At 41.7% G+C, this 12108-nt stretch overlaps 1 protein-coding gene across 3 annotated transcripts in view; it reads right to left on the bottom strand.

Moving 5' to 3' along the window:
• Positions 1-12108, bottom strand: part of XRCC5 (X-ray repair cross complementing 5) — an 88516-nt gene that overhangs the window by 49571 nt on the left and 26837 nt on the right. For all 3 annotated transcript variants that reach the window (XM_045868041.3, XM_064587016.1, XM_045868042.3), the window contains 3 exons: positions 8823-8960; positions 7893-7983; positions 5428-5561 (listed from right to left, as the gene is read on the bottom strand). In XM_045868041.3, coding sequence (XP_045723997.1) covers positions 5428-5561; positions 7893-7983; positions 8823-8960 — 363 coding nt within the window. The remainder of the gene's footprint in view (positions 1-5427; positions 5562-7892; positions 7984-8822; positions 8961-12108) is intronic.

Here is a 12108-nt window from a genome sequence, read left to right as displayed (position 1 = left end):
CTGAGCCCAGCAGTGCCATCAGCTGCAGGCCTCTTAGAGAAGAGGTTCATCTTACAGAAACAGGCTGCTGCTTCTACCACCCAGACAATACGCAAGCCTCCCTAAGACGCATCATTCCAGAAACGTCTAATCCTTTTGGCTTCCCTCAGCAGACTGCTTTCTCCCTTGCATAATCTTAGACAACAGTGTGTAGCAAGTGAAAACGGGGCTCAGGTGGAGCTGCCAAGCTCGGTGAGTCCCAGGGAGAAGTCTGCGGGAGAGACAGAGTACTGGTCTGTCCCAAACCCCCAGAGTGCTGAGTTTGGGCTCTTCTCCACTGGTCGATCTACTTCTGTCCATGTGCTCTCCCAGCACTCTTGTCTGGGGACCAACCTCTCGAGTGGGAGTCAGCACAATCACCTTCTAACGGGGCTCCCTGAATCTATTTTCACTGTCCCGCATAGCTGAAGCCGTCTTAAACCAAGCCCTTCCCACACCCGAAGAAGTCAAGCACACCACAGCGCCTCCCTCATCTGCCTCCCTCACTCTCCCACCCCAGCTAGGACAGGCTCTTCCTGCTTCACTCCCATGCCAGTGCAGCCCAGGCTTTGGGGCCTGTTTTATCACTCTCTCTGGCTCATAGGGCTCCCCCTAGATCTCACGGAGTTGGCCCTTTTCCATCCTTCTATTCTCTGCTCAAATACCACCTCCTCAGAGAGGCTTACCCTGACACTCTACTCCCATCCTGCCGCCCAGCTATTTCCCGTCACCCCTGTTTTATAGTTTGTAAAGCATTTGTCATATCTAAAATTATCTTATCTTACACTTTACTTGTTTATTATTTAACCTCCCCTCTTAAAACCAGAGATCTTGTTTGTCTTGTTTACTGCTAAATGTCAGGTACCAAAAACAGTGGGTGGCACATAATAAGCAGCTAACAGGTATTGGTTGAAGGAATGAGGGACTCTTTCCCGGGACTCTGTTTGTTGATACAAGTGTCAGGAAGCGGCACCAAGGACGGGCCGGGATCAAGGCCAGGGCTGGTCTGCACTGCTCCCATGAGTGGAAACCTGGACAAGCCATTCCATTCAGTCACCAGTACTGCTTTCCGGCTACGAAGCCAGGCTTTGGCAATGCCAGCATCTGCCCAGAAAAGTAAAAACTCTCAAAGGAATATAGGAAGGTAAACAATAGGAGGAGGACAGGGAGGTAAGCAAAATGAAACTATCAATTCACTGACCTTTTCTTTCCTTTGCTAAAGAATCATTCCAAAATTCAGTTGGAGAATAAGACTCCTACCATTCCCACCTTTAGAAGACTTAAACCTTGATAATTTTAAAGAAAAAAAAAACCAGGGAGCTGAAAAGTTCTTACAATTCAAAATACTGTTTCATATCACAAGGTATATGACTTATACCACCCCATGGACTGTTTTCCTATCCTGTAGAAAATGTAAGCTACAAGTCTCCATTCTAAAAAACAAAAAACCTCAGCTTAAATAGTAAATATCATGAGTTGATGTCCTCTAGAACTTTCATGTGCTGCTCCCTCATCTCAGTACACCAAACCACACTCTTCCTTCTCCATAGTATATTCATTTGTCTCAGAGTCTCACTCCCGTTTTCCTCTTTCCTAATTACTCGAGGTTCCCTTGAGCATCAACAACATCAGCTCATTTAATGTGAAGCAAAAGGAGAAATCAAAGTGATCCCAAACCCTATGAATCTACCCCCAACCTTCTTGTGCATAATTCTTAATTCACAGTGCTCTCCCTCAGGTCATTAAATTACCTACAAAGCTTAGAAAGCCCTCAAGATGTAAGGAGTAATCTCACACGCAACACAGCAGACTACTCTGGAAGATTCTGTGATATTCAAATGACATTTCTGGGAAAAGAACTAGGACAAACAATGGACAAATATCCTACCCAACCCCCCCCCCCCCCCACTGAAAAATATTCCAGATCTTCAGTATGAATTCTAGGCAATTCTTTCAAACAGTGTCATCACCCTATAGGAGATGTTCTAAAGCATCAACCACTCATATTTTTTCAAAGGTTGCATTTTAGATAAAACTAAGCAGGATACTTACCAAATTCATTCAATCAAAAAATCTCAATTCATTCAAAAATTGAGGTTATGAGAAAGTAACACTATTTAATAGCAAAGGAGCTGAGATTATAATCTTAAACTTATTTCTATTTTAAGCAACTGTTTTTCTTTGATATGATTTTTACAATTTGAAAAAGACTAGAAAAAAAAATCCACAGGCCACATGGTTAGCTTATAAGTTATCAATATGTTGATTTTACCAACACTGTATCAACGATTTAAGAGGCAGGTGTTACGGTACACTTCCCCAAAAATGTTATCTTTCAGCATTTCTTTCCAAAATTAGAAGTAAATTAACCTGTTGTCAACAAATTGATGGTTAACCTCTCCGTACTTTTGCGCCCTACTCCCAGCTCATTTTCTCTCAGCTATGAAATGTTTCATTTACAAAGGAAATGTTCCTGGGCCCCACATCCTCGTTAGCTTCCCGTGTCCTCTCTCTCTTCCCCTCCATCAGTAGAGCTTCCTCCTCCAGCCCTGCTCTACTCCACTGCCGCGAGGCCCTCAAAGTCAGCAAAGACTCCAGGACAGACCCCGAAGGCCCAGGCCATGCCCACCCTCACTCACCAGTGAGCAGCGTCTGACTTGTGGTTCTTTCCTTCTGGACAGGCTTCACTCCCTGTGTTTTCCAAGGCACCAGCTTCTCCTAGTTCTTTTGACCTCTCTGCCTTTTTCTTGGGTGGGGATGTTGGTGGTGGTAGTGGTGACAGGAACATTTCATTTTCTCTTTCTGTCTATCCCTAATTATTCACTCATACATTGGTGTCCAGGACTGTTCTCTTATCTTCTCCCGTAACATACGGTCCCCAGGGGATCTCATTCACTGCTATCTCTACCCGAACGAAGAGGACTCTCAAGTCCTGAATTCTCTCCTGGGCTCTGTATCCCTACCTCCAACTTCCCACTGGGTGTCTGTACTGGGATACAGCCAACAGATAGCTCACATTTAACACCTGCAAAAATACGCGAACTGCCTTTTCTGGCTGTTCATTCTGTATTCCCCATCGTCATTGACAGTGACCCCATCCCTCCACGCATCCAAGCTAGAATCCTGTTCTCTCCAATTCCGATTTCTCCTCAACTACATCCAGTACCTTAGATCCTGCCTCCTCTGCCTTTACATTTTCCCTCTCCGCTCTCCCTGTCGCTGCTTTAATTCGGGCCTTCACGGGGGCCACTGCAGCTTTTCTCACTGGTCTCCCCTCTGTCTCCATGCCACCATCAGAGCCCATTTCCACAGATCTGTCACCCACCTGCTGACGAAATCCTGTAGGGACTTCCCACTGCCTACAGGGTAACCTCCAAGGGACTGGCGCCTCATGATCCTCCTTCTGCTTACCTTCCCTGCCACCTTTCCCATCATTTCCCCACACAGCCTAGTGCAACTAGCTGGCGGTCCCCAAATCCAGCATCCTCCTCCATGTTCCCGTGCTTCTGCACATGCTCCTACTTCTGCCTGCCATGGCCCCGTCACATCACACATCCCCTTTCTTCCTCGGTGAAGCCTCCCTTCAGTCATCCACCTGTGAGAAATCTTTTCCCCACAGTGTTTTGTACCCATCACTGTTGTACCTATTGGTTTTGCATCTCCTCTCCTCTCACTCCCCTGGGGGAGAGGGGTCCTTTCAAGCAGTGAGTTATTTGATCTTTAGCTCGTGGCACAATGTTAGTATTCAATAAAGATTTGTTTTTGTTTTTTTTTAAAGTGAATTCAATTTATAAATGCCATAGTAGTAATACTTCCTTGTACAGATAAACCATATTAAAAACTCTCCCCCACAAAAGAAAGCAAGGTTGCTAAGCTGGAAAAATCAAAGCTGCCAGTGCCTGCAGCTTTGAAAGGTAACAAATACCTACGCTTGTGGCTTGTTATCTATTCACCAACCCAATAAACAGGTATTGAGGCAGACGGAACCCACCCTCGACAAATCTGCCAACTATTACAAGTTTCTGCTTTTCACCACAGTGACCAAATATTTTTGCAAGCTTCCCACACCAACTGGTCTGCTCCTCCCTTCCCTACAAATGACGAAGAGCTTCAGGTCTTGAAGTCCACTTGTCAAAAACACCAAAGAAGTTTATACAAGTCGTGTACACTTGACTACACTTGGAATACTGAAGTAGTCACTGAGTTAGCCCTTTACATCTTAAGCTTTATATTCTGACTTTAGAAGAAAAGATTTGTTTTCACTACTTAAAAGAAATGTAAGCATCAAAACAACAGGCAGTTTCTTCTGAGTAAGAGATCCTTTGAAATTACAACAGGCCCCGATATGGACTTGAGACAGTTAAAGATGCTTTGAGAAAGGAGTCAAAAGGGACAATCAGTGGTCTCTCCTTCACCTCCCCCTACACCTCCCCCATCCCTGCAAGAGTAGGCCCTCCACTCCTCTGTGGAAAAGAGCATGACTGAAAAAGTTGCTTGTGATGTCAGCTCTGTGGGGTTCACAAAGGCTCTGTCCTGCTGCCACCAACTCCATCTCGGACTGGAGTATTCCTTCAGCCGATCCCTCCCCTGTTTGAGCACAAGTCAGCTCTCCTGTCAGCCTTCCGGTTCCCTTAATCCAATCTCCACCACCTTTCAATTCCTTTGGCTCAAGATTCAGGAATACCTATTTTATAGTTTTCCGTATTTTAGTTACTCTTTAATAATTTCATACTATAACCTTTTCATCTGACCTCCATGCTACCTTTAGTTATGAAATTTTAGCAGATGTGGTACTGGAACACCTCTTTTCTAATACTGTTATACAGTTCACAAAAATTCTGTTTGGGTATTAAAAACAAAGCAAAGTCTCCTTCATATAAAATAGAGGAGAAAATCCTAGAAAAGGCATAAAAGAAGAATCTGCTTTTTATTAAAAAACTAGCCTTTAAAAAAAAAAACTTATTTTTCCCCTAGAAAAATAATTTTAATATTTTTCCTCCAGAAAAATAATTTTTCCTTTTAAAGATTTTTAATTTATTCATTTGAGAGAGAGGGAGAGAACACGAGAGCTCGAGCAGGGGGAGGGTCAGAGGGAGAAGCAGAGCTTGATCCCAGGACCCTGAGATCATGACCTGAGCTGAAGGCAGACGCTTAACCGACTGAGCCACCCAGGTGCCCCGAAAAATAATTTTTCAAGTATCCTAACTTTACTTCTTTCTTTCTAACAGCTCAGAGTACTTTTATCTTTTTTAGTAGGATGAGAAAGGTATTATTCTTCCATTAAATAAAGCAACTGAGGTTCTCAGAGGACAAAGATGCTTGTTTGGGACTGGCCAGTTACACTAACTTTTCACTCAGGTCTCTTTCATTAAAAAAAAAAAAAAAAGTGGTTCATCTTTACTCTCTTACCTGAAATAATCTCTGAAATTGAGGATTTGGGATTTTGCTGGTTGGAAACAAATCTTCAATGGTGTCCTCCTTTTCATCTTTCTTTACCAAGCTCATGGAGTCAATCAGGGCTTCAGCAGCACTCAACTGAGCCTCTAAACCAAGGATAAAAGAGTGCACAAAGCAAAAATGATTACCTCCACTGCTCTCCACTAAAATAAATGCTTTGCATTCACAGATACAGCATTTGCGGCAGGTTATACAGTCCAGGCTTGGCCAAAAAATAGTCTCTAGTTATTCAGTCATTTAACCTGAGTCTTGGTGTTGTCTTTCGTAGAAAGAGCTATTTCGGGTAGCTGGTCTCCTAGGTCCACTGGGTGAACTTCTGCAGTGTAATATCATATCAAAAGCAAAAGAGTTTGCTCCAGAGGAAGCACCACAGCCATACAAAATCCAACTTCTATACGGAGACTCAAAATATTCAGTATTCAATGACTTAGTACATTCAAAAAAATTAGTAATTAGCTAAAGGAGAAAAACATGAAAAAGAAAAAGCCAGTACCTTTGGTGATGAGGTGTAAGATTTACAAGGATTTCCTAGATCTTGTGTCAGAGTGACTTAAGAGGAAGAGTAACCTAACAGGAAGATACCAGTAGACCAGACAGAGTGGACTCCTTCCCAATCTCCCCAAGTCAGAACGAGCTCTCTCCACTCACAGACCTCATGGCCTATATGTACACCTGTGTCCCTGTCTACCCCACCCTTTTCAAACTGTAAGATCCCTGACAGCAGGAACATGACATCTTCATCATTTCTCTAATACCTAGCAGAAAGCAAGTGCTCCTCAATAAAAATCTACCGACTCAACAAAAAGGGGCACAGTCCAAGGCAATGTGGATGAAAGGCAATACTTTCCAAAAACACTTCTACCTAAACCACCATGTATAACTTCCATTCTGATTCATATAGCAGCTCAGCTGTTAAAAGCTGAAGTGCTGTTTTTGGGTCATTCACAGCCATTAGGCAAAAGGTGGAAAAGAGTAAGCAGTTCCTAAAAAGCCCCCTGTGCTTCTCTTCTTCCCTTTTCAAATATCTCTTTTACTACAAAAGGAAAGAGCAGAGGGATTTTTATCCTGATAAGTTTCTATCCCATTTTTGGACTTTCCAGGGGAGGTTTCAGACACTGGCACAGCCATCACGATCCTAAACTGACTATTGCAGGGTCCACCTGGCAATAGGTAGGAGGTTGCACCTGTGTGTGTGAACATTCAGTGATTTCCATTTGCTACATCAAACTAACAACAGGCCAGATCACTCTGGCATTGCACACCTCTATGTAAATATCTACTTGGGGCATATGTCAAACAGTTTTAATGACCCATTTCCCAATGGAGAACATCCAAATAAAAATATGCAAACTCACAGAAAATAAATCAAGAGACTGAAAGATACTTGATATTTAGATCCTGGGTGAGTGATTTATGTCCATGTGATAATTTCTCAACAAAGTTCTCTTTTTTAAATGTCTACTCAATAAATGTTTGAAATTATCAAGACGTAGAGAAATAATACTGTAACACAATGGAGGCTTCTAAACATTCAAGTCCATGCCTGGCTCCACCAAGATGCGGAGGGATTCATTTCTAGAAGGTGAAGACACAAGTCCTACCGTCTATTTGATTCTTGGCTTTTCTACAGCACACTGCTCCTCAAGGATCTAACCAAAAAAAAAAACCAAACAGAGAACCCACTTCTGAGACTCACCTCACAACTCCCTGATCCTATAACGACACAGATTTAAACTTTCAAACGGAAACATCTACTCATTATTTTGTGTTCTTTTTGGTATATATTCTCTACATTGGCCCACTCTGATATTTTATTGCAGCTGTCTTAAACTATGAGCTCTAAGATAGGATTTGTTATCTGTGAGAATCATTCCATGCGGCACCCTGACATTTGTAGCCAGATGCATAATACAGGTCTTTTCTCATCAAGCTCAAAGTAACTCCCAGAAACAAGGAACAAGGAGCCCTGGAGGGTTACCTATAAACTACAAAGAAAGGACAAAGAGAAAAGTTAATCTCCAGCACTTAATTTTCGGTTCAAAATTAGTTACATCATATCTTATGTAGGACACTAAAGTCACAGCTTTGACACTGCACATCAATTCACTTCAGCAGAGGGCGAACTGGTTCACAACTAGAGAATGTACATCCATTTCCAATAAGCTGCTCCCTAGCTACAAGCTCTAAGTCAGAGGGGGGAAACCAGACAGTGTTTGGAGAGTTCAGGGCAAATCTATCCCTACTACGAAAAAACATCATGCACCCCCTTCATCATCACTGTGTACGAGCACGACTGGAATCCAAGTAATTCCACCCTGTGAAGTCTCCTGGCCCCGATCAATGACTGCAGACCGGTGATTTCCCAAGGACAGTCTGTGTTTAGAGCCAATTAATGAGCAAAATGGAAATAAACTCACCTGTGGGAATGTATTTCTTATTATTTTTCAAAGATGAAAACATGTATTGTCTCAAGTCTTCCATAAACGGCAGCTGCACATATATTAAACACTAATGAGAAAGAGAGGAGGTAAAAGCAGAAACCAAATTAATGGAAAAAATATAAAGGTGGTCCCAAGCGCCATGCAAGTGGCGCAACAGAAGTATTTCAAAAGTCAGACAAGTCAAGTCTGGTACGTGGTAAGTAAATTGCTTTGATTTCTGTTATTCACTGTTTACAACTGTGAACAGTACAAAGAATATTAAACATAAAAAAAAATACTTAAAAGAAAGACTATCAAAGAATACCTGCGAAATGTGTGACCAATACAACAAATGGAAAAGTCACAGTGACTGGAAGGCATATCAGGAAGTCAAGATATTTGCCTTCTGCTTTCCAGTTCTACCACAGAAAGTTCTCTGAGAAACAGGAGATGGTCAAGAATCTAAGCCTGTATTTTCAACAGGAGAACCCTAAATAAACTGAATTTTTCAACGACCACAACAAAATCATACCCTTGACCTTTATCCATAGTCTTCATTTGTAAAACTAGGGGCACTCTCTATCCCCAAAAGGTTCTGCGAGGTCAAGAAGGGTGAGAACTGAGAGGTCACTGGATTGGGCAAACATAAGGTTATAGGTAACCTTCACTAATTTGATTTAATAATAAGCTCCTCACATACTTTCATAATTTACGTTCTTTCATTACAACTGAAAGTGTGTGGTTCACAGACCAACTGCATCAGCCTTACTTGGGAATCTGTGAGAAATGCACAGTCTCAGGCAGCACGCCAGACCTACAGAATCTGAACCCCAAGTCATTCCCATGCATGTTCCCGGTTGAGAAGCACTGTCTGGAATAAAGGAACTGACAGGAAAAAATGAACAGTGAAAGAACTGTGGGTTTTACCTCATAGGCGTCCTTGATATAAGGAAGCGCCGCGCCAACCTGAGGATGAGCTCTTCTGTCATAGGCATATCGAACTATGGCCACCATGTCTAATTCATCCAAGGCGTGAATCAGGGAGGAGAGCGCTACCGCTGCTGCCTGGGAAGAGAGCCGCGGGATGAACACGGAGCCCGCGCGTGAGCCTTCCTTCCCCACACAACCCAACACAGCCAAACCGGGAGCACGCGTGCATGGAATGCACGGGCCTACCCGCGCACGGAGCCGCGCAGCACCGCAAATGTAGTCTCCTTAAGATGTTCCTAACATTTTCTTTTTTCTAGCTTACTGCACTGTAATACGGTATATAAAACATAGCAAGTGACTCTTGTTATCGGTTAGGCTTCTGGTCAAGAGTAGGGCTATTCGTAATTAAATTTTGGGAGAGTCAAAAATTATACTGGATTTTTGACTGCATGGGGTGTCAGCACCCCCAACTCTCCACCCTCCACTGTTCAAGGGTCAACCGTACTTACAAGATTGTTATCCACTTTTGTCTTTAAGTTATACATTGTTTCTACTATGCTTACAACCTATGTTATTAGCTGGTAAAACAGCATAGCTTTATTAGCAATGCTACTAAAGAAATTTTTTATCATATCAGCAGTTACAGATTATCAGTGCGGCAAACTTCTGAGCTCTAGTGCTATAAACAGTTTTATTTAGAATTTGAGTTTTGAGAAATTTTGTGCTTATAAAAATTACTCTTGGACCCTATTGTTGATAACTAGATCAAATATATAGACCAAACAGGAAAAATATTGAGTACTTGAGTACTTTTAGTGTTTCCAAAGCCTCGGTTGGAGTTACTAGTATAATTTGAAACTGACAATAAAATAGAAAACATTAACCTCTTTTTTCTGGATCCTTTTCATGCCAAACGTTAAAGAGGTTCTGCTAAGTCATTTCTTGGTTGTAACCAGAACCATTCTGCCTAGTTCACAATGATTTTTGAGTCTCTTCAATATATATTGATCATGTATTAATTAATCTTTTTTTTCCCATATTTTGGTCAGATAAATTCAGATGTATATAACAGAATACCTTTTCTTAATTGAACTACACTATAATATCTACATGATTATACAGTAAAGAAAAATAACTATACTGAGCCAAAAAAAAAAAAAAAGATTGTTATCCACTTTATTCCTATTTCAGATTTTTTTTTTTAAGTGCCTTCTATCCACTTCAAGGCCACACTGTATACACCTGCATTTGATCACACTTACTGTAACCTCTTCTGGAACTTTACTTCATTATGTGGCTCCTCTCTCTTATCACTTCAATCTTTCTTCTCTCAATTCATACCCTCAGACTCCAAATAAACTGCAGTCTCAGCCTTCCTAAACAAAATATTTCTTTGTCCCCCCTCTCCATTAATTACTATCTATATCTTTCCCTTCACCTCTAAATTTCATGAAATAACAGTCTTGGTGTTTTCACGGCTTACAACACAATTATTCTTCAATCTAATCCACCTGTTGCCCTCCACCTTACTTACTGAAATTACTCTGCAAAGTCACCTATGACCTCCTAATTGCCAATCCTTGGTTCCCATTCTATTTGACCTTTCAGCAGCCTCTGACCATTCCTCTTTCTCTGCACTTTCTCCTTTGGCTTCAGAAACAATACTCTCCTCTGATCATTCTACTTTGTGGGTCAGTCTTCCCCTAACTCTTCTCTTCTTCGACTAATCTTGAAATTCTGTTCTTGGCCTTTCTCTCCTCTCACTCTGAAACTCTACTTGGGAATTATTTTATCCAATCCCATGAGTTGATGAATCAAAAATCTGTATATTCAGCTTTAAAACTCTCCTAGGATCTAGACTTATATTGCCTACTAGCTGGTAGTATACCACAGGTATCTCAAACTGTTCATGACCAAAACTAAACTACCATCTTTCCCCCATTCTCCTCCAGTACTCCCTACCTCATGAACTCCATCTCCCAATCACCCAAACGAGAAGACCTCAAGTCTTCAGTAATGCCACCTGACTCATCCCTCGCCTTCAAGTGTTCACCAAACTTTACTAATTCTACCTCTGTGCTATCTCTCCAATCTATCTCTTCCAACAATACCTCTCCAGTTCACCGAGCTGATCATGTCATTCCCTTACGTAAGAAACTCCAATGGTTCAGGGCGCCTGGGTGTCTCAGTCAGTTAAGGGTCTGACTCTTGATTTTGGCTCAGGTCCTGATCTCAGGGTCATGAGACTGAGCTCCGCACTGGGATCTTGCTCAGTTGAGATCTTGCTCAGCACAGAGTCTGCTTGTCCCTCTCTCTCCCCCTGCTCAAGTGCACGTGCCCACCCTCTCTCTGTCTTTCAAATAAATAAAAAATCTTTAAAAGAATCTCCAGTGGTTCCACTATCCCAGCCTCAGTGAGCTGACCATTATTCCTGGACAAGTCTTGTACTTTCCCTCCTCTGTAGCTTTCTGCTCTTACAATTTCCTCCTAGCTAGAATGCCCTCTCCACATCTCTGTCTCTTGAGCTTCTAACCTATTTTCAAGGCCCAGTAAATTGATACCCTTGCCATTTTAGGTTTGCTTTAGTCTCTCCCTCTCCATAACTCCCCAAACACATTGTCTGTACTTTTCTCAGTATTATAGTTAACCTTTATCCAAGTTAGCTATGTATATTTTCATTTCCTACACCAAAAACCTATGACCTCAATACTTGTCTTCAAAATCCTCTATGGGTTTAGTGGCAGATTCATTACCTTTTTAGTTCAATTCAAGGAATATTTACTTAGTGCCTGCTCTTTGCTACACACTGTCTTAGGCCCTGTAAGAAAACAAAGATGAGTCCCTGATCTCACTGAGCTAATACATTCTTTACTAGCAGAAGTGAGATATGTACCAAATACAGAACATGTACAGTCTAACAAATCCCATTGGAGAGACCAGAGAAGCACAATGGGAGTCTGAGGATGAGATTACTTCCAATTTGTTTGCAAATTTCTATCTGGGTGTCTCTGATAGAACCAACAGGATATTAAAGGAAGCAAGGATGGGGATGACTGTGACATTATAAACACAATGCTACACCTGCGGGAAACTCAACTAAAGCTCCATTTCCTTCCCTTCTTTATCTCCTTCTCCTCCACACACAGTAGAAATCATATACACGTGTAGATTCTCTATACAAAAAAATAATTGCATGCTAATGATCAGAGAAAACATATTTTTAAAAGGAATTATTCACAGAATCATAGAATATTTGAGTTGAAAAACAACAGTATTCATCTAA

This window comes from Mirounga angustirostris, unplaced genomic scaffold, assembly GCF_029215605.1.
Source record: "Mirounga angustirostris isolate CCGP_5_RB_7025 unplaced genomic scaffold, mMirAng1.0.hap1 SCAF_3, whole genome shotgun sequence".
NCBI classification, from domain to species: Eukaryota; Metazoa; Chordata; class Mammalia; order Carnivora; family Phocidae; genus Mirounga; species Mirounga angustirostris.
This window is presented reverse-complemented; position numbering and strand designations above follow the sequence as displayed.